Consider the following 21,931-nt stretch of genomic DNA (forward strand, 5'->3'; position numbering starts at 1 on the left):
TTCAAAATTAACATATCTTATATGTATACATATGTGTACATTACCCTACTACATATATATATAATTTTTATAACTTTTTTTACATATTATATATTATACGATATAATATTACCGACATAATGAGTCAACTTAAATTGTTTCAATGATTAGAACTGAAATATTCAATCAGTTACATTTCGAAGCATATTAAAATATGTCACAGCTGTTTTGACGACCTAAAACAAATCAATAGACTGTTTGCGCGCTAGTTTAATATAACGAAAAGTAATTATGACATTTGAATATTTTATTTATATATATTTCTTACATCACCAAATGTCTTAAGTGACAGATCCATGATCTTTCCTGCTGTGATTTTAGTAGGCAAATTAGACATAATTATTACTAATACGATTCCACGCGCTTTTTTGTCCGGAAGACGGTACCATTCTAGCTCGCAAGATGTATTAGCTACTTGCTCCGCCTATTATAGATATCATGTCTATACTATTTAATTTAGTGTAGCAACATATTTTGTGCATTTAAGAGCTATTTGAGAAATTCAAATATTATGTGACAAGTATTATTTCTCTCTCAATAGATAATTATAATTTACAAAATGACACAAATAAGAGATATTATTATATATTATAATTATATATGTGGTAAAAAGAATTAAAAGATGTTATGATTTGAGATTATTACAGGCGACTATACCTGAGTTGTAAGTTGTTCACCGGTGTAACAGAACATGAACATATTTATTAGCATAGAAGTAAGCGACATAAAATAAGAACATGTAGCTATTGTATTGCTTTTCTCCCACTCCTATAAATGTAGCACTTTTTATATAAACGCTTTTTTATGGAAGATATAAAACAAAACTTATTATTTCATTCAACACTTTTTAATTTTATATTTTATTAAATACGTCAAAAAAATGCTTTCGGTTTGTTATTAAAGAAAATAGAATAAATTACAAACCACTATTATGCAATATCCTAAATTGCAAACAATTATCGTACACCCCATCAATTCTATTAAACATATTTGTTGCAGAGTATGCTCTACCAATCGCAAAAAACTGAAATATATTGATATTTCGTACTAAATTAATATTTTTCATAAAATAAAAAAATAGAGTTAAAATTACGTACTGTATTAAATATATTAAATGCAATATTAATTAACGATCAATAATTTTACAATAATACATATTTAATAAAACTTACTTTCGTATTCTTATTTGGTGCTCTACTACTTCAGCCAATCTTCTATCCACTTCTTGCTTTTCTTGCAATTGATCCTCGACAAGACGTTTCATCAAATCTATCAAGATTCTCAGCTGACCACAGGCATGCATCACGAACACGGCTGCGAGGCCACACACACCCGTTGTGATTGAATAAGTAACTAAACCTGATAAGAACTGCATTGCAAAAATCATTTCGTAAATAGGACTGACTTGTGAATTGAAGGAAAAAAAGTAACCCGGACAAGGCAAGGGTTTAATTGTAATATTCTGCGCGGTAACTATCTTTCCCTTAGCAAATGGCAAGATCAATCGGAAGGAAAGTCCGCTGCCGTACATGAATGCTCCGCAAAGTGCAACCAAACGTCTTCCCGTTCTCGCTGACTCGATCATTGTGTCCCGTGCTTCCGCGTTAGTAACAATCTTCCAATCTTCCTCAATGTGTTTCAAGCACCGCCTGACTTGATTCTCGCGAAATATTAAATTACCATATTTACTTGTAGCCATGAAACAATAGAGAAGGAAAGGGAATGTTTGAATTTTAATACGAGTTCTCTTTTCAATTAACCAGAAGAGGATACCGGGAATCAACACGCCGTAAAGAAGAGTGTAGGAGACACAGATTAACAGAAACTTGAAAACTCTTTCGCCAGTAGATCTTGCTCTGTTGGAAGACGGCCAGACCCCGAGCACGCTTAGAACGTTACGTGTTAATTGCGTGATGTATACAATATCATCTTTATAAAGTTTATTGTATGACATTTTTTCGGATTTTGTTTACACACAATTTTTATCTTGAAAAATTATCTTTGATAACCAACTGTCGTGCAAATTATAGCGAATACTGTGAAATACAGATGATAGCTGAATTACGAGTGATTGTTAAAGGAAGGACTGATATCGAAGTAAACTTGCCATCAAGTTGCGCTTGCGCGCTTTAAAAATTCACGTGTAAAGCAAGGAAATCAAAAGGCATAAAGTTTGCAAGTGAAATGGTCGAGAGTTTAAAACCGAGATTGTATTTCTACGGAAGAAGTATTTTCAATTTTTATACCACCTTTAACTTTGCAACGAGAAAACAAGTGCGATTAAATTCTTTTCTTGCCTTGGTATATTTTTACGAGAAAATAATTGTCCAGTAAAAAATATACCATTGTTCTTAAATAATGTTAACATTTTTTAGATTATTAAGAAATGAGAATTTCATTTTTTACGTGTAATTTATCAGAGAGTTAATCAATATTAATTTTCTTATATTTGAGGATAAATTTTATGATATGCTTTTTATATAAACACATTTTTATTATTTATAACAAATCTTGATGTATATAGCAAGAAATTCAAAATGGGGAGATACTTTTTTACGGAAGTAAGCGAACAATCGTTTAACTTCTTGAAGCTTAGGCTCATGTTACATGCGTATGCCTGCTTATCGATTAAATTATACACTGAACTTAGAATATGATAAGGTTTATAAATATATACATATTTAAATGTATTTAATATTTATATCATCTAGAAGTTTGAAATAAAGAGATTAATCGCATTAAATAAGTGCTCTTTTTATGTTACTACTTTTATTTAAAATGCAAATTTTTATTGCTACTTTATGTACATACACATGTACATACATATTCATGACTAATTTTTAAGATTCATTCGAATGATCGAAGAAGATTTAAAAATGTCACTGCCATCTTAACGACCTAAAATAAATATATATTTATCGCTTTTTTCTTTGTTCAAAAAAAATGTTTTTGTTATTAATTATGATAACGGTATTCATTGTACATTTTAAAAGAAATTGTTGTTGCTTACATTGCCAAACGTTCTAAGAGAAAGACTGATAAATTTTCCTGCTTTTAACTCTAGTGAAGTGTTTGAGATAGCCATGATTAAAATCAATGCTTTTGCTTTTTTAACAGGAAGACGATACCATTCTAATGTGCACACTAATAACGCTACTTTCTTTTCCTAATTTTATAATTTAATTAATAATTATACGCATCAGAAATAAAATCGAAACAATGTACAATAATATTATGCACATATTCTGTTTCGTTATCTGTTAAATATTTTACGAATAATTTTTTCCAACGATAACGAAACTACATACCTGTTCAACAACTTGTTCGCCCAAATAGCAGTAGATAAATATATTAAATAAAAGCATCAATAATCCAATAGTATATGAGCATACACGTACAGCATTATGATTTTCCCACTCCTGTAAATTAAACAAATGTGTTAATATTACTTAGAATATAAAGTCATTTTCTATCAACTACTGTCGTCATATAAATTCTCTTAAAATTCGTTATTATATAAACATTTGCGTACCATGAGCAGGTAATATCCTGCGAAGCATATCAATATGCTAGATCCTATAACTTCTAGTAAACTTGGATATTGAGTCACATTCTGTACCAAACGTAAAAAACTAAAATTTACAAAAAAATATGAATATTGTTCTTAATCAAAAAGTATCAATTATGTTTAATAATCAAACACATAATCATATCCTCTATTTTACATATAAAATATTTTTATGTACAAAGTATTAAATTATAAAATATTCTTTTTTTTCTTTCTCTCTCTTTAATGAATATTTGAAATTACAAATAATAACAAAATCCGAAAAGTTATATAAATATGAGCAAAGGACTTACTTCCGTGTCTTGATTTGATGTTCCACGATAATAACCAATCTTTTGCTTAAATGTTCTTCTTGTCGTTCATTTACAAAGTTATTTATTAATGTCTCTAATATATCCAACTGCGCACAAAAATGCATTACACAGAGGGTTATAAAGCCGAAAGTTGCCACTGTAACTGTGTACCTTACAACTCCCGTAAAGGATTGTAGAAAAAATACAATTTCATAAGCGGGACTGCGCTGCACATCAAAGAAAACAAAATGTGCCACGGATGGCAGAGGTCTAATTGTAATATTCTGAGAAGTGACGATCTTCCCACTTGTAAGCGGCATGATAATTCGTATTCCTACACCGTTTAAATACACGAATACGGCGCACATTATAATTAAACGTCTACCAACTTTCACTCTGTCTATCATTAAGAGGCGATCACTTGAACTGATTACATTTCGCCAGTCTTCATCGACTATCTTTAAACAATTTCTTACTTGATTCTTATAAAGCAACACATAGCCATACTTGATAGTCGATAACGTTGTGAATAGAACAGCGCCCAAAAATTTAAGTCTTAAATGTATGTCTTTTATGATTACAAACATATAAAGCAAGGTCGACATTAATTCAGAAAATAGGAGAGCAAAACACCCAATAATCAACGAAATTGTCTCTACTATCTCGGGAAGAAAAGAATTCGTGCGCGCGAATGGCCATACACCTAGTAAACGGAAGAAGAAGCGATTTATCTCGAAGGTATATTTTATATCGCTTTTATAATACTTGTTGACAAACATGTTGATTGATTCTACAACTTATATCTAAATAATATCTCAATTTTGTAGCGTGATACTATATAACAATGTACGCAACATTTCTGTAATGTGCAATGTTGAAGCAATGCGTGTCTATTAGTCACTGACTGCAGCATAACCTTTGCTGAGCAAAAGCATAATTTATAGCTTGCATGCGCCTGCGTAGAGAAACTGAAAAACCACGTCAAGCAAATGGTTAATATTATATGTTGAAACTTTTGTAGGGGTTGCATGTAGATCTACTCATCATTTTTTTTTATCATAAGGGGAGAAAGTATTCCTGTTGGATGAAAATAGGATTAATGTTGTGCAAACAAACTTTTGATGATAGCAGTAAAACAAGGTTGTTAACTTCTAATATTTCATCATATAATTTCTTGCGTACAGAAGTATAGCACTGTATCATTTCAATATATTTTTTGATTTTGTAAAATTATATTTTTATTTTACTGCTTACTTTTTTAAATTCGTACGCATTGTTCTCCAGCATAATAAAATAGAGGTATCATGATTTATATAAAATATAAAATAATAATTGCATAATAAAATAGAGGTATCATAATTTATAAAAAATATAAAATAATAATTGGATGTTTATCTTTCAATTTTCCTCAATGTGTTTCAAGTACCGCCTCACTTGTTTCTCGCGAAATATTAAATTACCATATTTACTTGTACCCATGAAACAATAGAGAAGAAAAGAAAATGTTTGTATTTTAATTTGAGTTTTTTTTTCGATTAACCAAAAGAAGATACCGAAAATTAACACAACAATTTAAATAATGTTACATGTTTTCAATATAAAAACATCGTTTTTTAAAATTTAAAAAAAATACGAAATTGTTTACAATATTTAGATAGAATAAAATAGTAAGCAAGAAGCAGTTAACATTTTTTTAGGTTATCAAGAAACGAGAAGTTTAGTTTACAGATAGTTAATCAATATTAATTTTCTTATATTTGTGGATAAATTTTATGATGTGCTTTTTATATATAAACACTTTTACTGCTTGTGGCAAACGTTTATATGGTAAAAAATATAACATGGGGAAGTGCTTCTTTATCATTTACGGAAACAAGCAAACAATCGTTTAACTTCTTGAAGCTTATTGTTAAGTAATACATAGTAATATATACATACATACATATGTCGATTAAATTATGCATTAAATTTCAAATAAGATTTAAACGTTTGTAATTGTAATTGTATTTAATGTTTATATTTTCCAAATAGATGCTTGAAATAAAGATATTAATCGCATTAAATAAGTGCCCTTTTTACATTACTACTCTTATTTAAAATGCAAATTTTTTATTGCTACTTTATGTATGCATTTATGACTCATTTTTAAGATTCATTCGAATGATCGAAGAAGATTTAAATATGTCACTGCCATCTTAACGACCTAAAATAAATATATATTTATCGTTTTTCCTTTAAAAAAATGTTTTTGTTATTAATAATAATAACGGTATACATTTTAAAAGAAACTGTTGTTGCTTACATTGCCAAAGGTTTTAAGAGAAAGATCAATAAATTTTCCTGCTTTTAATTGTAGTGAAATGTTTGAGTTAGCCATGATTATAATCAATGCTTTTGCATTTTTAACAGGAAGACGATACCATTCTAATGTGCACACTAATAATGCTACTTTCTTTTCCTAATTTTATTAATTAATTAATAATTATACGCATCAGAAATAAAATCAAAAAAATGTAATATTATGCACATATTCTGTTTCGTTATCTGTTAAATATTTTACGAATATATTTTTCCAACGATATTGAAACTACATACCTGTTCAACAACTTGTTCGCCCAAATAGCAGTAGATAAATATATTAAATAAAAGCATCAATAATCCAATAGTATATGAGCATAGACGTATAACATTATGATTTTCCCACTCCTGTAAATTGAACAAATGTGTTAATATTATTTAAAACAGGAAGTTATTTTCTGTCAACTATATTCGTCATATAAATTTTCTCAAAATTTGTTATTATATAAATATTTGCGCACCGTAATCGTGTAATATCCTGCGAAGCATATCATCATGCTAGATGATACAACTTCTATTAAATTTATATATTGAGTAGCATTCTGTACCAAACGTAAAAAACTAAAATTTAAAAGAAAAATGTGAATATTTTTCTTAATTAAAACGTATCAATTATGTTTAATAATCAAACATATAATCATATTCGTCCATTTTACATATAAAATGTTTTCATGTACAAAATATTAAATTATAAATATTTTTTCTTTCTCTCTTTTTCTCTCTTTAAAGAATATTTGAAATTTACAAATAGTACAACAAAATCCGAAAAGTTATATAAATATGAGCAAAGGACTTACTTCCGTGTCTTGATTTGATGTTCCACGATAATAGCCAATCTCTTGTTTAACTTTTCTGTTTGGCGTTCATTTAAAAAGTTATTTATTAATGTTATTAATATATCCAGCTGCGCGCAAAAATGCATCACACAGAGAGTTACAATGCCCAAACTTGCTATTGTAACTGTGTACCTTACAACTCCCGTAAGAGATTGTAGAAAAAATACAATTTCATAAGCGGGACTGCGCTGCACATCAAAGAAAATAAAATACACCATGGATGGTAGAGGTCTGATTGTAATATTTTGAGAAGTGACAATCTTTCCACTTGTCAGCGGTATGATAAGTCGCAAACCTACACCGCATAAATACATGAATACGGCGCACATTATGATTAAACGTCTAGCAATTTTCACTCTATCTATCATCGAGGTGCGATCACTTAAACTGGTAACATTTTGCCAGTCCTTTTCAACTATCTTCAAACAATTTTTTACTTCATTCTTATAAAACCACATATAGCCATACTTAATAGTGGCCACCATTGTGAACATCGCAAAGCCCATATATTTAAATCTCAAATTTATGTCTTTCAAGATTAGGAATATGTAAAGAAAAGTCGATATTAATTCAGATAAGAGGAGACCAAAACACCCAATAATCAACGGAATTGTCTCCACTATCTCGAGAAGAAAAGAATTTGTGCGTGCTAACGGCCACATACCTAATAACCGGAAGAATAAGCGATTTATCTCAAAGGTATATTTTATATCGCTTTCATAATACTTGTTGACAAACATGCCGATTGACTCTACAACCTATATCTTAATAATATCTCAATGTTGTAGCACGACAGTATAACAATATACGCTACGTTTCTTTAATGTGCAATGTTGAAACAATGCGTATCTGTTAGCCACTGACCGCAGCATGTTCTTTGTTGGACAAAAGCATAATTTATAGCTTGCGTGCGCCTGCGTAGAAACACTGAAAAGCCACGTCAAGCAGATGGTTAATATTACATGTTGAAACTTTTGTAGGGGTTGCATGCAGATCTACTCATCATTTTTTTTTATCAAAGAGGGAGAAAGTATTCCTGTTGGATGAAAATAGGATTAATGTTGTGCAAACAAACTTTTGATAATAGCAGTAAGACAAGGTTGTTGACTTCTAATATTTCATAATATAATTTCTTGTGTACGTATACAGAAGTATAGCACTGTATCATTTCAATATATTTTTTGATTTTGTAAAATTATATTTTTATTTTACTGCTTACTTTTTTAAATTCGTACGCATTGTTCTCCAGCATAATAAAATAGAGGTATCATGATTTATAAAAAATATAAAATAATAATTGCATAATAAAATAGGGGTATCATAATTTATAAAAAATATAAAATAATAATTGGATGTTTATCTTTTAATTTTCCTTAATGTGTTTCAAGCACCGCCTCACTTGTTTCTCGCGAAATATTAAATTACCATTTACTTGTGCCATGAAACAATAGAGAAGAAAAGAAAATGTTTGTATTTTAATTTGAGTTTTCTTTTCGATTAACCAAAAGAAGATACCGAAAATTAGCACGACAATTTAAATAATGTTACATGTTTTCAATATAAAAACATTGTTTTTTAAAAGTTAATAAAAATACAAAATTGTTTACAATATTTAGATAGAATAAAATAGTAAGCAAGAAACAGCTAACATTTTTTAGGTTATCAAGGAACGAGAATTTTATTTTTTAAGTTTAGTTTACAGATAGTTAATCATTATTAATTTTCTTATATTTGTGGATAAATTTTATGATGTGCTTTTTATATATAAACACTTTTATTGCTTGTGGCAAACGTTTATACGATAAAAAATATAACATGGGGAAGTGCTTCTTTATCGTTTACGGGAACAAGCAAACAATCGTTTAACTTCTTGAAGCTTATTGTTAGGTAATACATAGTAATATGTACATACATACATATGTTGATTAAATTATGCATTAAATTTCAAATAAGATTTAAACGTTTGTAATTGTATTTAATGTAATTTATATTTTCCAAATAGATGCTTAAAATAAAGATATTAATCGCATTAAATAAGTACCCTTTTTACATTACTACTCTTATTTAAAATGCAAATTTTTTATTGCTACTTTATGTATGCATTTATGACTCATTTTTAAGATTCATTCGAATGATCGAAGAAGATTTAAATATGTCACTGCCATCTTAACGACCTAAAATAAATATATATGTATCGTTTTTCCTTTAAAAAAATGTTTTTGTTATTAATAATAATAACGGTATACATTTTAAAAGAAACTGTTGCTTACATTGCCAAACGTTTTAAAAGAAAGATCAATAAATTTTCCTGCTTTTAATTGTAGTGAAATGTTTGAGTTAGCCATGATTATAATCAATGCTTTTGCATTTTTATCCGGAAGACGATACCATTTCAATGTGCACACTGTTAATGCTATTTTCTTTTCCTAATTTTATTAATAAATTATTAATTACGTATCAAAAATAAAATTTAAAAAATGTTGTATTTTGCACATATTCCGTTTCGTTTCTGTTAAGTAATTTACGATTACGTTTTCCAGTAATAACGAAACTACATACCTGTTCAATGACTTGTTGGCCCATATAACAGTAGATAAATATGTTGAATAGAAGCATCCCTGTTGCAATAGCATATGAGCATAGACGTATAATATTATGATTTTCCCACTCCTGTAAATTGAACAAATGTGTTAATATTACTTAGAACAGGAAGTTATTTTCTGTCAACTATATTCGTCATATAAATTTTCTCAAAATTTGTTATTATATAAACATTTGCGCACCGTAATCGCGTAATATCCTGCGAAGCATATCATCATGCTAGATGCTACAACTTCTATTAAATTTATGTATTGAGTAGCATTCTGTACCAAACGTAAAAAACTAAAATTTAAAAGATAAATGTGAATATTTTTCTTAATTAAAACGTATCAATTATGTTTAATAATCAAACATATAATCATATTCGTCCATTTTACATATAAAATGTTTTCATGTACAAAATATTAAATTATAAAATATTCTTTCTTTCTCTCTTTTTCTTTCTTTAAAGAATATTTGAAATTTACAAATAGTAACAAAATCCGAAAAGTTATATAAATATAAGCAAAGAACTTACTTCCGTGTCTTGATTTGATGTTCCACGATAATAGCCAATCTCTTGTTTAACTTTTCTGTTTGGCGTTCATTTAAAAAGTTATTTATTAATGTTATTAATATATCCAGCTGCGCGCAAAAATGCATCACACAGAGGGTTATAATGCCGAAACTTGCTATTGTAACTGTGTATCTTACAACTCCCGTAAGAGATTGTAGAAAAAATACAATTTCATAAGCGGGACTGCGCTGCACATCAAAGAAAATAAAATGCGCCACGGATGGTAGAGGTCTGATTGTGATATTTTGAGAAATGACGGTCTTTCCACTTGTCAGCGGTATGATAAGTCGCAAACCTACACCGCATAAATACATGAATACGGCGCACATTATGATTAAACGTCTAGCAATTTTCACTCTATCTACCATCGAGGTCCGATCACTTAAACTGGTAACATTTTGCCAGTCCTTTTCAACTATCTTCAAACAGTTTTTTACTTCATTCTTATAAAACCACATATAGCCATACTTAATAGTGGCCACCATTGTGAACATCGCAAAGCCCATACATTTAAATCTCAAATTCATGTCTTTCAAGATTAAAAATATGTAAAGAAAAGTCGATAATAATTCAAATAAGAGGAGACCAAAACACCCAATAATCAACGGAATTGTCTCCACTATCTCGAGAAGAAAAGAATTTGTGCGTGTTAACGGCCACATACCTAATAACCGGCAGAAGAAGCGATTTATCTCAAAGGTATATTTTATATCGCTTTCATAATACTTGTTGACAAACATGCCGATTGATTCTATACAACCTATATCTTAATAATATCTCAATGTTGTAGCACGACAGTATAACAATATACGCTACGTTTCTTTAATGTGCAATGTTGAAACAATGCGTATCTGTTAGTCACTGACCGCAGCATGTTCTTTGTTGGTCAAAAGCATAATTTATAGCTTGCGTGCGCCTGCGTAGAAACACTGAAAAGCCACGTCAAGCAGATGGTTAATATTACATGTTGAAACTTTTGTAGGGGTTGCATGCAGATCTACTCATCATTTTTTTTTTTATCAAAGAGGGAGAAAGTATTCCTGTTGGATGAAAAAAGGATTAATGTTGTGCAAACAAACTTTTGATAATAGCAGTAAGACAAGGTTGTTGACTTCTAATATTTCACCATATAATTTCTTGTGTACGTATACAGAAGTATAGCACTGTATCATTTCAATATATTTTTTGATTTTGTAAAATTATATTTTTATTTTGGATTAATGAGATTTTTCCGATTAAAATGACACCAAACACGACATAAATCGGATAATTTTTAATTAATCAATAATTGTAATTACGAATATCTTTCTAATTAAATTTCCGATTTATGTTGTGTTTGGTATTATTTTAATCACAAAAATCTTATTAACATTATTTTCAAACCGATAAAATACCCAATAAAAAAATTTTATTTTTCATAGTAAGATGACATGCATATGTATAATACGAAAATTGTAGTACATATCGACAATCTTTTTTACATCTTACCACAAATGTTTATTTATCTAAAAACAAATTAATTTGTTTTTAGATATATAAATATTTGTGGTAGATAAAGCAGTAAAATTATACATAAAAAAGAATAATTAAAAAAACGAGAAAAAAAATTGGAGAGACGGGAATCAGACCCTAGTTCACAGCGTGATACGTACAGACCGAACTACTTGAGCTACGCCGCCTTCACGTTTAGTAGCATAAAGTCACGGGTAGACAAGGAATATCGTATTTTTTTTAAATAAATTTTCTCGAAAACGGTTGAGGGTTGCGCCCTATCCTTTTACTCAAGTACTTTTCTAATAGAGTACTATACTAAAAAAAATCCCCATCAAAATCGGTGACCCGAAGTTCGCGCCCTCTCGTTGTAAGAAATGCAAAATATGGAGATACTTCTTTATCGTTTACAGGATTAAGTAAACAATCGTTTAACTTCTCGAAGCTTGTTACATGCATGTACGTTTGTTGACTGAATTATACTTTGCACTTTGAATAAGATTGGAACGTTTCTAAATGTATTTAATGTTTATATTTTCCAAATAGGTGCTTGAAATAAAGAGATTAAACGTATTGTATAAGTGCTCTTTTTATATTACTACTTTTATTTAAAATACAAATTTTTTATTCCTACTTTATGTACGCATTCATGACTAATTTTTGAGATTCATTCTAGTGATCGAAGAAGATTTAAATATGTCACTGCCATCTTAACGACCTAAAATAAATATATATTTATCGCTTTTTTCTTTGTTCAAAAAAAATGTTTTTGTTATTAATAATAATAACGTTATTTATTATACATTTTAAAAGAAACTGTTGTTGCTTACATTGCCAAACGTTTTAAGAGAAAGATCAATAAATTTTCCTGCTTTTAATTGTAGTGAAGTGTTTGAGATAGCCATGATCAAAATCAATGCTTTTGCTTTTTTATCCGGAAGACGATACCACTCTAATGTGCACACTGTTAATGCTATTTTCTTTTCCTAATTTTATTAATGAATTAATAATTATACGCATCAGAAGTAAAATTTAAGAAATGTGATATTTTGCACATATTCCGTTTCGTTATCTGTTAAATATTTTACGATTATCTGTTCGAAGTATAACGAAACTACATACCTGTTCAACAACTTGTTCGCCCATATAACAGTAGATGAATACGTTGAATAAAATCATCACTAATGCAATAGCATATGAGCATAGACGTACAGCATTATGATTTTCCCATTCCTGTAAATTAAGCAAATTTGATAATATTATTTAGAATACAAAGTTTTTTTTTTATTAACTATATATATATATATATATATATATATATATATATATATATTTATTACTATATATATTAACTATATTTATATTTGTCGTACAAATTTTCTTAAAATTCGTTATTATATATATATGTTTGCGTACCATGATCATGTAATATCCTCCGAAGCATAACAATATGCTAGATCCTGTGATTTCTATTAAACTTGGATATTGAGTAGCATTCTGTACCAAACGTAAGAAACTAAAATTTACAAGAAAAATGTAAACATTGTTTTTAATCAAATAGTATCAATCATGTTTAATAATCAAACACATAATCATATTCGTCCATTTCACATATAAAATGTTTTCATGTACAAAATATTAAATTATAGAATATTCTTTTTTTCTCTTTCTCTCTCTTTAATGAATATTTGAAATTTACAAATAGTAACAAAATCCGAAAAGTTATATAAATATGAACAAAGGACTTACTTCCGTGTCTTGATTTGATGTTCCACGATAATAGCCAATCTCTTGTTTAACTGTTCTGCTTGGCGTTCATTTATGAAGTTATTTATTAATGTCACTAATATATCCAGCTGCGCGCAAAAATGCATCACACAGAGGGTTAAAAAGCCGAAAGTTGCCACTGTAACTGTGTATTTTATAACTCCCGTAAAGGATTGTAGAAAAAATACAATTTCATAAGCAGGGCTGCGCTGCACATCAAAGAAAATAAAATGCGCCACGGATGGTAGAGGTCTGATTGTGATATTCTGAGAAGTGACCATCTTTCCACTTGTCAGCGGTATGATAATTCGCATAGCTACACCGTTTAAATACACGAAAATGGCGCACATTATGACTAAACGTCTACCAATTTTTACTCTATCTATCATCGAGATGCGATCACGTGAGCTGGTAACATTTTGCCAGTCCTCATCAATTATTTTTAAACAATTTCTTATTTGATTCTTATAAAACAACAAATAGCCATACTTGATAGTCGTCACTATTGTGAATAGCACAACGCCCAAAAATTTAAGTCTTAAATGAATGTCTTTCAAGATTAGGAATATATAAAGCAAGGTCGACATTAATTCAGATAAGAGAAGAGTAAAACTCCCAATAACCAACGAAACTGTCTCTACTATCTCGGGAAGAAAAGAATTCGTGCGCGCGAATGGCCATATACCTATTAAACGGAAGAAGAAGCGATTTATCTCGAAGGTATACTTTATATCGCTTTCATAATACTTATTGACAAACATGTTGATTGATTCTACAACTTATATCTAAATAATATCTCAATTTTGTAGCGTGATACTATATAACAATGTACGCAACATTTCTGTAATGTGCAATGTTGAAGCAATGCGTGTCTGTTAGTCACTGACTGCAGCATATCCTTTGCTGAGCAAAAACATAATTTATAGCTTGCATGCGCCTGCGTAGAGAAACTGAAAACCCACGTCAAGATGGTTAATATTATATGTTAAAACTTTTGTAGGGGTTGCATGTAGATCTACTCATCATTTTTTCTTATCATAAGGGGAGAAAGTATTCCTGTTGGATGAAAAAAGGATTAATGTTGTGCAAACAAACTTTTGATGATAGCAGTAAGACAAGGTTATTGACTTCTATTTCACCATATAATTTCTTGCGTACGTATACAGAAGTATAGCACTGTATCATTTCAATATATTTTTTTGTAAAGTTATATTTTTACTTTACTACTTACTTTTTTAAATTTGTATGCATTGTTATTTATTGTATAGCTTAATCAATAAAAATGTAGGTATTTATGAATATTATTAAATAATAATTGCATATTTATCAATTCAATCAAACAATAATTCTGATTTTCATTAGAATTTAATTGTATCTGTTTGTATTTTGTAAAAACAGAGAATTCTTTGTGTGCGCATTCTTCCATAGAAGAGATATATTTAAAGGGCGAGAATAAATACATATATCATATATATACATGTATCATACTTTTGTGTCTGATATATCTATATCATGAAAGTATTACATGATACAACGATGTTACTATTACGATATGTTGCCCAGTTGATATCAATGATTAGAAAAAAATTATTTAGTCAATTACATTTCGAAGCATATTAAAATATGTCACTGCTGTTTTTACAACCTAAAACACAAAACCGATCAGGCTAATTGTGTTAATGAGACATAAAAATAGTAACTACTATTATAATATATAATATATAAAATAATAAAGTATTATTTATATGTGTATGTATATAATTTTTTTGCATACATACAGGTACATACACTCTTACACACACACTCACACACCCTCACAGACACACATACACACACACACACACACACATTTACATAAATATGCAAAATATGTAATTAATGTTAATAAATTTAAATGAATATGTTCTTACATCACCATATGTTTTGAGTGATAGATCTATGATTTTTCCAGCTGTGATCTTGGTAGGCAAATTAGATATAATCATCACTAGCACGATTCCACGCGCTTTCTCGTTTGGAAGGCGGTACCACTCGAGTTCGCACGATGTATTAGCTACCTTTTCCGCCTAAATTATAAATATTATTACACATACGTAGCAATTTTTCATAAATTTAAATATAATGTTAACATATAAAACATTTCCAATTATTTTTATAAGATAAGACTTTTTTTGTGACTTGTGCATATATACACACACACAGAAACACAGATATTAATAATAAAAATTAATCTTATTAAATAATAAAACATTGATATCAATATATTGTGTGTTATTATGATTGTATAATAGAATCTGTTAAAGAGATTTAACTGATTACAGGCGAACACATACCTGAGAGGTAAGCTGTTCACCGGTATAACAAAACAGAAATACGTTTATCATCATAGATGTAATCGACATAAAGTAAGAACACGTAGCTATTGTATTGCTTTTCTCCCATTCCTATAAATGTAATAATTTTATAAACGCTTTTTATGTCAAGTATGAGAATACGTGAAAATTAATTATCATTTACATTAGAATCCTAAGCATGTGAATACATTTACAATTTTAAATATTTCATTGAATATATCGGAAAGAGCTGTTATTTTATTATTATAAAATTATTAATAGACAATTAAATGAAATAATTAAGAATAATATAAGATAAAAAAATCACAAACCACTATTATGCAATATCCAAGAATGCATACGATTGCTGTACACCCCATTATTTCTATTAAACATATTTGTTGCATTGTATGTTCCACTAATTGCAAAAAACTGTAATGTATTGATGATATTAAATCAATACTTTTACTTTTAGTAAATAAGAAAAATCGCTATTATTCATGCGTAAGAAACAAATCAAATTTGTTGATAAATTAGAAAAAAATAATATTTTTTTTATTCAGTTATAATATAGATTTGATATAAAAATTACTGGTGTTACCACTCACTGCCGTATTCTTATTTGATGTTCGACTACTGCGGCTAGCTTCTTGTTCACCTCTTCTTTTTCTTGCCACTGGTCTTCAACAAGATGTCTCATTAGCTCTATCAGAATTTTCAACTGGCCGCAGGCGTGCATCACGAAAATGGCAGCGAGACCACATACGCCCGTTGTGATCGAGAAGGTAACTAAACCCGATATGAACTGTACCGCAAAAATAATCTCATAACTAGGACTGGCTTGTGCATTGAAAGAAAAGAAGTATCCTGGACATGGTAAAGGTTTAATTGTGATATTCTGCGCGTTAACAATTTTTCCTTTAGTAAATGGTAAAATCAAACGAAAGGAAAGTCCGCTGCTATACATAAAGGCTCCGCAAAGTGTAACTAGACGTCTTCCAGTTTTCGCGGAATCAAGCATTGTATTTCGTGCACTCATACTAGTGACATTTTTCCAATCTTCTTCGATGTGCTTTAAGCAACGCTTGATTTGACCCTCGCGGAATATTAAATTACCGTATTTACTTATGGTCATAAAGCCAAAAATAAGCAGAGGGAAAACCTGAATTTTGACGTGTGTTCTCTTTTCGAGAATCCAGAAGAGAAAACCGGGAATCAGAACGGAATAGAGAAGAACGTTAGATGTACAGATTAATAAAAACTGGTGAATTCTTTCAATCATTGTTCTTTCTCCTTTGAGAGACGGCCAGACTCCAAGTATCCTTAAAATATTACGCGTAAATTGTGTGATAAACATAATATCATTTTGATAATTTTTATTACGCGCCATTTCTTTTGAAAATTTTGGAGACGTTTGAAGAACGTTTTGTGACTTTTTCCTCTAGAAAATTATTCGTGACTACGAACTGTCGTGCAAATTACTACTGTTAATATGAAACTTAAACGCTAGCTGAATCACGACTGTTCACAACAAAAAGAAACAGCCGACAAAGTAAATTCGCTGTTCACTTACGCTTGCGCGCATTAAAGATTTAAATGATTGTGTGAGAAAGATATTTTGAAAGCAGGAAAGTTTCCAAGTCAACTTGTTCACCGAGGGTTACGATTATTTTCCACGAATAGAACTTCTATTCGCCAACGTGTATTTTTTTTCAACTAGAAATACGATTGGCTTTCAAACTTCATTCTTTTCTGCGATTATATTTATCGAATATTGACCGCTAAGAATAGCTCTGTTTCTCTTTTACGGTACTTTGATTCAAATTACATATGAAAGTTAATGTATAGTGTAATATTAGTACTTCTCGATCAATGTCAAATTATACTTTTATCGTCGGTTGCGTTTGAATTGTTATATGTTATTAAGAAAAGAAATAATAATTATTATATAATTTATAATATAATAATATATATATCCACATCATACAAAATTTTTGTATTTGACACATTTATAAGTTTACATAATAATATTGCTGTATAGTATGTCCGTCTTCGTACATAGTTTCAACGATAAAAATAAAAATATTATAGCAGAGAAGTAGATTTAATCAGTTACGTTTAGAAGCATATTAAAATATGTCACAGCTGTCTTAACGACCTAAAACACAAAGTAATAATTCTATAATAATTTATTTATTATTTTGTCTTAATTTCATTCATAATTCAATGAAAAAGAATTATTCAATGGAAGTAAAAACTATAATACATAGATGATATTCATGCAAATGTGAGACAAATATTAATTAATGATGTATATGTCGAAATTATAAATAATTTAATTTAACATTATTTTAGAAAATAATAGCATTGATTCTCTTATTAATGTGTTTACCATATATAAGAAATGTAATGTATAATTATTGTCTCGTATATATATATTAAAAAAATATTTAATTGCTGTTGTTCATTTTTTCATTACGTAATGCATATATATTTTTTATTTATATCTTTATTTATATTTCTTTATAAAAATAAATATTTGTATGTAATAATATATTCAGCTAGTATGTTATACAATAATTTTTGCAAGTTTATGAAAAAATAATTAAGTGCTTTTATATGTATATATTATATATATGTATTCTTACATCACCGTATGTCTTGAATGACAAATCCATGATTTTTCCAGCGGTGACTTTGGTAGGCAAATTCGACATAATTATCACTAGCACAATTCCACGTGCTTTTTTATCCGGAAGACGATACCATTCGAGCTCGCACGATGTACTAGCTACTCTCTCCGCCTATCATTAACATTTAAACATATCATATTATAACAATATTTTATAAATATTTTCAACAACATTTTTTTATAAAAAACAAGTGCAATATTTGTTAAGAAAACACCCAAAAATAACGTTATTATATTATACCACTGGCGGATTCTGGGAAGGGGGGATTAAAACCCTCTCTTCGAAAGAGAAAAAAATCAATTTTGATAAGAAATGATCAAACCGTGACAATAAAACATATTGATATAAAATCAACTAATTTTGTCAAACCTCTCTCCCCCCCCCCTTTTATTGACGCCAGGATCCGTTAGTGTGTTATACTATTATGTTATGACATATGTATATAAAATTTTTTATTATAAATTATTATATAATACAATGTAATGACGTTTCCTAAAAAATTTGACAGATTGATATCAACAAACGTACCTGAACAGTAAGCTGTTCACCGGTATAACAAAACATGAACATGTTTATCATCAGAGATGTAAGTGTAATAAAGTAAGAGCACATAGCTATTGAATTGCTATTTTCCCATTCCTATAAACATAAGAATTTCGTATCTTGCCTTGTTTTCCATATTTTTTTATCAAGAAAATATGTATTTGTGGGAATATAAACATTACAAACCATTATTATAAAGTATCCCAAAAGGCAGACGATCGTTGTGCAACCCATTAATTCTATCAGACATGCTTGTTGCATAGTATGTTCTACCAATCTCAAAAAACTGAAATCATTTTCGAAAAGATTAATAATTAATAATATTAACTATCTGTAAATGAATATGTAGAACATGAATATGTAAATAATGAATATGTAAAACGTGATTTATTAATAATTATTAATTATTGTTAACAAATAGTTATTAAGTATGTTGAATTATACAAAATAAAGAATTATAAGAAAAATTGCAATTTAAAACTACTTACTTTCGTATCCTTATTTGATGCTCGACCATTGCAGCAAGTTTCTTATCCAACTCTTGGTTCTCTTCCCATTGCACTTCAACGAGATTTCTCATCAGATTCACTAAGATCTTCAGTTGGCCACAAGCGTGCATCACAAAGACAGCCGCAAGGCCACATATACCGATCGTTATTGAATAAGTAACTATACCGGACAAAAATTGAATCGCGAAAACCGTCTCATAAATAGGACTAACTTGTATATCGAAGGAAAACAAATAAGCAGGGCAAGGCAGAGGTTTAATTGTGACATTCTGCGCGGTGACGATTTTTCCCTTGGCGAATGGCAAAATCGATCGAAAAGAGAGTCCGCTACCATACATGAAAGCTGCACAAAGTGTAACCAGGCGTCTTCCAATCTTTGCCGATTCAATCATCGAATCTCGTGCATCCATGCTGATAAGGATCTTCCAATCTTGCTCGATGTGCTTTAAACAACGTTTAATACGTCCTTCGCTGAATACCAAAATGCTATATTTTCCTGTAGCCATAAAGCCATAAAAAATTAGAGGAATTGTTTGGACTCGCACGCGCGTTCTCTTCTCGATCAGCCAGAAAAGAAGACCGGGAATCAGGACGCAATAGAGAAGAATATAAGAGCTTGAGATTAATAGGAATTTCCAAGCTCTTTCGCCGATAGATCTTTTTCTGTTCAAAGATGGCCAGACTCCCAGTAAACTCAAAACCTGACGCGTTAATTGTGTAATATACATAATATCATCTTGATAATGTTGGTTGTGCAACATCTTTCTGTTAATTTTGTATGAAATCTACGCAAATCGGATCACGACTGATCGCTGAGGAAAAAGTTGCCAACAAAGTAAATTCATCTACTGTCCGCCTACGCTTGCGCGTTTTAAAGATTCAAATGTTACGGAAGAGTTTGAAAAAGAGTTATTGCAAGAGCCAACTTATTTACCAGTGAGGGTCAGAATTGCTTTTCCATGGAAATCATTTCTGTTGTCAATGTGTATTTTTTTTTTCAAATATACTGGAATATAATTGACCACAACTTTTTTCTGTATAAAAACTTGGGATTGGATTTATCAGAACGTTGACCCCACACGTAATACTAGTTTTGCTTACATGGTAAAGAATATTTCAATATGCTCGTATGTAAAAGGTACATAAAAGGATGTAATAAAGGAATAACATTATTTTTATGTAACACTTTAGTGGATTAAATAAATATGAATTTATATCTATATGGTGAAATAAATAATTTTAAAATTATACAACGTGCAATACATTTATATATGATTTATATACGAATATATTGATATTATCAATAAGTATTTAGAAAAACGAAGTGAACTTGTTGAACTTATAGTTGCGTGAGGAACAGAAATTTAAAGAAGCAAATCATTTCTCTGCAAAGCATTTTGATATACCAACGTTTATCAAGTTTTCTAGTTACATATTTGATTCGACTTTATTGATATCTCTATTATATCTATTGTACTTGTGTTTTTTAGAAGCTGCGATGTTGAAAGGTAAGTAAAAGTTTCGATTGCATTGCATTATGTATATAAATGTCAGTAAAAAAGTCTTGTTTTTTACATACAAAGATTTTCTTTTATCTCATTACTTTCCACAAAAACATTAAGAAAGAAACTGTTACTTAATTTATAAAGCTTTTTTATGTCTACAAATAAATTTTAAATTTTGATCAATATCAGAATGAAAAAGATTTGTTATGACTGTTTTAATAAATTAAAATATAATAAATTTGCATATAAAAATATTTTCTCTAATTCTTTCTTATATTCTAATGTATTATTCTCTCTTATGTTATTAAATATTTTAAACGAATCTTCAATAAAATTTTCATTTTTGAGTTATGTTGAATTAGATATAATTATGATTAAAATCAATGTTCGCACTTTTGCATTAGAAAGACGTTTCAATGCACACGTTGTTAGTGCTATTTATTTTTCCTCTCTCTCTTTAATTAGGATAATGAATTACAAACACTGAATGTTTTTGCCGAACATTCAACATACCTTTGTTACAGTTGTTTACCGATGAAGCAAAAGGTAAATATATTGAAAGTAATCCATATAAGTCCAATGAGATGAACCTTATGAAGTTGTCTTCTTATTTCTGTAAATTCGACAATTACATATATTTCTTTTTATGAAATATTTTTCAGATTATTATTATGAAATATATAATACATTATGCGTTTCATTCATTCTTATGTTACTCTAATTATTGCTACATAATTATTTTTTGTACACAAAAATAACAAAATATTTTAGAAAACACACGTTACATTCCATAAGGTTCGTATATTATATATTTTGCATTTATTACAAGAAATTAAAAT

General features: G+C 29.1%; 7 protein-coding genes across 12 annotated transcripts; all 7 read right to left on the reverse strand.

Annotated features, from left to right (window-relative positions):
* Positions 1–123: 123 nt before the first annotated feature.
* Positions 124–2,250, reverse strand: LOC140665050 (odorant receptor 4-like). The gene is made up of 5 exons (XM_072890734.1): positions 1,212–2,250; positions 964–1,063; positions 697–807; positions 308–463; positions 124–215 (listed from the first exon to the last, which is right to left on the reverse strand). The coding sequence occupies exons 1-5, from the start codon at positions 1,991–1,993 to the stop codon at positions 162–164; spliced, it is 1,203 nt and encodes a 400-aa protein (XP_072746835.1). The 5' UTR covers positions 1,994–2,250; the 3' UTR covers positions 124–161.
* A 418-nt stretch (positions 2,251–2,668) lies between these two features.
* On the reverse strand, positions 2,669–5,064 carry LOC140665081 (odorant receptor 4-like). The gene is made up of 6 exons (XM_072890798.1): positions 3,901–5,064; positions 3,572–3,671; positions 3,348–3,458; positions 3,050–3,205; positions 2,863–2,937; positions 2,669–2,746 (listed from the first exon to the last, which is right to left on the reverse strand). The coding sequence occupies exons 1-5, from the start codon at positions 4,677–4,679 to the stop codon at positions 2,887–2,889; spliced, it is 1,197 nt and encodes a 398-aa protein (XP_072746899.1). The 5' UTR covers positions 4,680–5,064; the 3' UTR covers positions 2,669–2,746; positions 2,863–2,886.
* Positions 5,065–5,938: 874 nt separating this feature from the next.
* On the reverse strand, positions 5,939–7,940 carry LOC140664917 (odorant receptor 4-like). 4 transcript variants are annotated; one of them, XM_072890543.1, is made up of 6 exons: positions 7,759–7,940; positions 7,056–7,389; positions 6,720–6,819; positions 6,496–6,606; positions 6,203–6,358; positions 5,939–6,103 (listed from the first exon to the last, which is right to left on the reverse strand). In XM_072890543.1, the coding sequence occupies exons 1-6, from the start codon at positions 7,832–7,834 to the stop codon at positions 6,053–6,055; spliced, it is 828 nt and encodes a 275-aa protein (XP_072746644.1). In that variant the 5' UTR covers positions 7,835–7,940; the 3' UTR covers positions 5,939–6,052. The 4 variants fall into 4 exon arrangements, with proteins under 4 accessions (XP_072746644.1, XP_072746642.1, XP_072746641.1 ...); XM_072890541.1 differs by having other exon boundaries at positions 7,056–7,623; XM_072890540.1 differs by having other exon boundaries at positions 7,056–7,940.
* A 1,194-nt stretch (positions 7,941–9,134) lies between these two features.
* Positions 9,135–11,093, reverse strand: LOC140664951 (odorant receptor 4-like). Of its 2 annotated transcripts, XM_072890598.1 has the most exons (6): positions 10,916–11,093; positions 10,213–10,546; positions 9,878–9,977; positions 9,654–9,764; positions 9,365–9,520; positions 9,135–9,268 (listed from the first exon to the last, which is right to left on the reverse strand). In XM_072890598.1, the coding sequence occupies exons 1-6, from the start codon at positions 10,989–10,991 to the stop codon at positions 9,218–9,220; spliced, it is 828 nt and encodes a 275-aa protein (XP_072746699.1). In that variant the 5' UTR covers positions 10,992–11,093; the 3' UTR covers positions 9,135–9,217. The 2 variants fall into 2 exon arrangements, with proteins under 2 accessions (XP_072746699.1, XP_072746698.1); XM_072890597.1 differs by having other exon boundaries at positions 10,213–11,093.
* Positions 11,094–12,325: 1,232 nt separating this feature from the next.
* On the reverse strand, positions 12,326–14,413 carry LOC140665046 (odorant receptor 4-like). Its single transcript, XM_072890726.1, has 5 exons — positions 13,492–14,413; positions 13,159–13,258; positions 12,865–12,975; positions 12,573–12,728; positions 12,326–12,460 (listed from the first exon to the last, which is right to left on the reverse strand). Exons 1-5 carry the CDS (start codon positions 14,268–14,270, stop codon positions 12,410–12,412), a joined length of 1,197 nt encoding a protein of 398 aa, XP_072746827.1. The 5' UTR covers positions 14,271–14,413; the 3' UTR covers positions 12,326–12,409.
* Positions 14,414–14,926: 513 nt separating this feature from the next.
* On the reverse strand, positions 14,927–17,363 carry LOC140664772 (odorant receptor 4-like). Of its 2 annotated transcripts, XM_072890238.1 has the most exons (5): positions 16,451–17,363; positions 16,175–16,274; positions 15,843–15,953; positions 15,420–15,575; positions 14,927–15,154 (listed from the first exon to the last, which is right to left on the reverse strand). In XM_072890238.1, the coding sequence occupies exons 1-5, from the start codon at positions 17,230–17,232 to the stop codon at positions 15,101–15,103; spliced, it is 1,203 nt and encodes a 400-aa protein (XP_072746339.1). In that variant the 5' UTR covers positions 17,233–17,363; the 3' UTR covers positions 14,927–15,100. The 2 variants fall into 2 exon arrangements, with proteins under 2 accessions (XP_072746339.1, XP_072746340.1); XM_072890239.1 differs by lacking the exon at positions 14,927–15,154 and having other exon boundaries at positions 15,458–15,575; positions 16,175–16,260.
* Positions 17,364–17,835: 472 nt separating this feature from the next.
* On the reverse strand, positions 17,836–20,619 carry LOC140664773 (odorant receptor 4-like). The gene is made up of 5 exons (XM_072890240.1): positions 19,567–20,619; positions 19,265–19,364; positions 19,064–19,174; positions 18,491–18,646; positions 17,836–18,000 (listed from the first exon to the last, which is right to left on the reverse strand). The coding sequence occupies exons 1-5, from the start codon at positions 20,346–20,348 to the stop codon at positions 17,947–17,949; spliced, it is 1,203 nt and encodes a 400-aa protein (XP_072746341.1). The 5' UTR covers positions 20,349–20,619; the 3' UTR covers positions 17,836–17,946.
* Positions 20,620–21,931: the final 1,312 nt, after the last annotated feature.

Source organism: Anoplolepis gracilipes, chromosome 4 (assembly GCF_047496725.1).
Source record: "Anoplolepis gracilipes chromosome 4, ASM4749672v1, whole genome shotgun sequence".
Lineage (NCBI taxonomy): Eukaryota > Metazoa > Arthropoda > Insecta > Hymenoptera > Formicidae > Anoplolepis > Anoplolepis gracilipes.

Coding starts and splice junctions, on each gene's coding strand:
- LOC140665050 (XM_072890734.1), bottom strand. CDS start 1,993: ATGTCATACAATAAACTTTATAAAGATGATATTGTATACATCACGCAA. Junction 1,064..1,211: donor CACCAAATAAGAATACGAAA/GTAAGTTTTATT, acceptor AATATATTTCAG/TTTTTTGCGATTGGTAGAGC. Junction 808..963: donor TAGGATATTGCATAATAGTG/GTTTGTAATTTA, acceptor CTACATTTATAG/GAGTGGGAGAAAAGCAATAC.
- LOC140665081 (XM_072890798.1), bottom strand. CDS start 4,679: ATGTTTGTCAACAAGTATTATAAAAGCGATATAAAATATACCTTCGAG. Junction 3,206..3,347: donor GCGAACAAGTTGTTGAACAG/GTATGTAGTTTC, acceptor TTATAAAATTAG/GAAAAGAAAGTAGCGTTATT. Junction 2,938..3,049: donor CTCTTAGAACGTTTGGCAAT/GTAAGCAACAAC, acceptor TATTTATTTTAG/GTCGTTAAGATGGCAGTGAC.
- LOC140664917 (XM_072890540.1), bottom strand. CDS start 7,834: ATGTTTGTCAACAAGTATTATGAAAGCGATATAAAATATACCTTTGAG. Junction 6,820..7,055: donor CATCAAATCAAGACACGGAA/GTAAGTCCTTTG, acceptor TTTAAATTTTAG/TTTTTTACGTTTGGTACAGA. Junction 6,104..6,202: donor CTCTTAAAACCTTTGGCAAT/GTAAGCAACAAC, acceptor TATTTATTTTAG/GTCGTTAAGATGGCAGTGAC.
- LOC140664951 (XM_072890597.1), bottom strand. CDS start 10,991: ATGTTTGTCAACAAGTATTATGAAAGCGATATAAAATATACCTTTGAG. Junction 9,978..10,212: donor CATCAAATCAAGACACGGAA/GTAAGTTCTTTG, acceptor TTTAAATTTTAG/TTTTTTACGTTTGGTACAGA. Junction 9,269..9,364: donor CTTTTAAAACGTTTGGCAAT/GTAAGCAACAGT, acceptor TATTTATTTTAG/GTCGTTAAGATGGCAGTGAC.
- LOC140665046 (XM_072890726.1), bottom strand. CDS start 14,270: ATGTTTGTCAATAAGTATTATGAAAGCGATATAAAGTATACCTTCGAG. Junction 12,976..13,158: donor GAGGATATTACATGATCATG/GTACGCAAACAT, acceptor CTTAATTTACAG/GAATGGGAAAATCATAATGC. Junction 12,461..12,572: donor CTCTTAAAACGTTTGGCAAT/GTAAGCAACAAC, acceptor TATTTATTTTAG/GTCGTTAAGATGGCAGTGAC.
- LOC140664772 (XM_072890238.1), bottom strand. CDS start 17,232: ATGGCGCGTAATAAAAATTATCAAAATGATATTATGTTTATCACACAA. Junction 16,275..16,450: donor CATCAAATAAGAATACGGCA/GTGAGTGGTAAC, acceptor AATACATTACAG/TTTTTTGCAATTAGTGGAAC. Junction 15,576..15,842: donor GTGAACAGCTTACCTCTCAG/GTATGTGTTCGC, acceptor TTTATAATTTAG/GCGGAAAAGGTAGCTAATAC.
- LOC140664773 (XM_072890240.1), bottom strand. CDS start 20,348: ATGTTGCACAACCAACATTATCAAGATGATATTATGTATATTACACAA. Junction 19,365..19,566: donor CATCAAATAAGGATACGAAA/GTAAGTAGTTTT, acceptor AAATGATTTCAG/TTTTTTGAGATTGGTAGAAC. Junction 18,647..19,063: donor GTGAACAGCTTACTGTTCAG/GTACGTTTGTTG, acceptor TGTTAATGATAG/GCGGAGAGAGTAGCTAGTAC.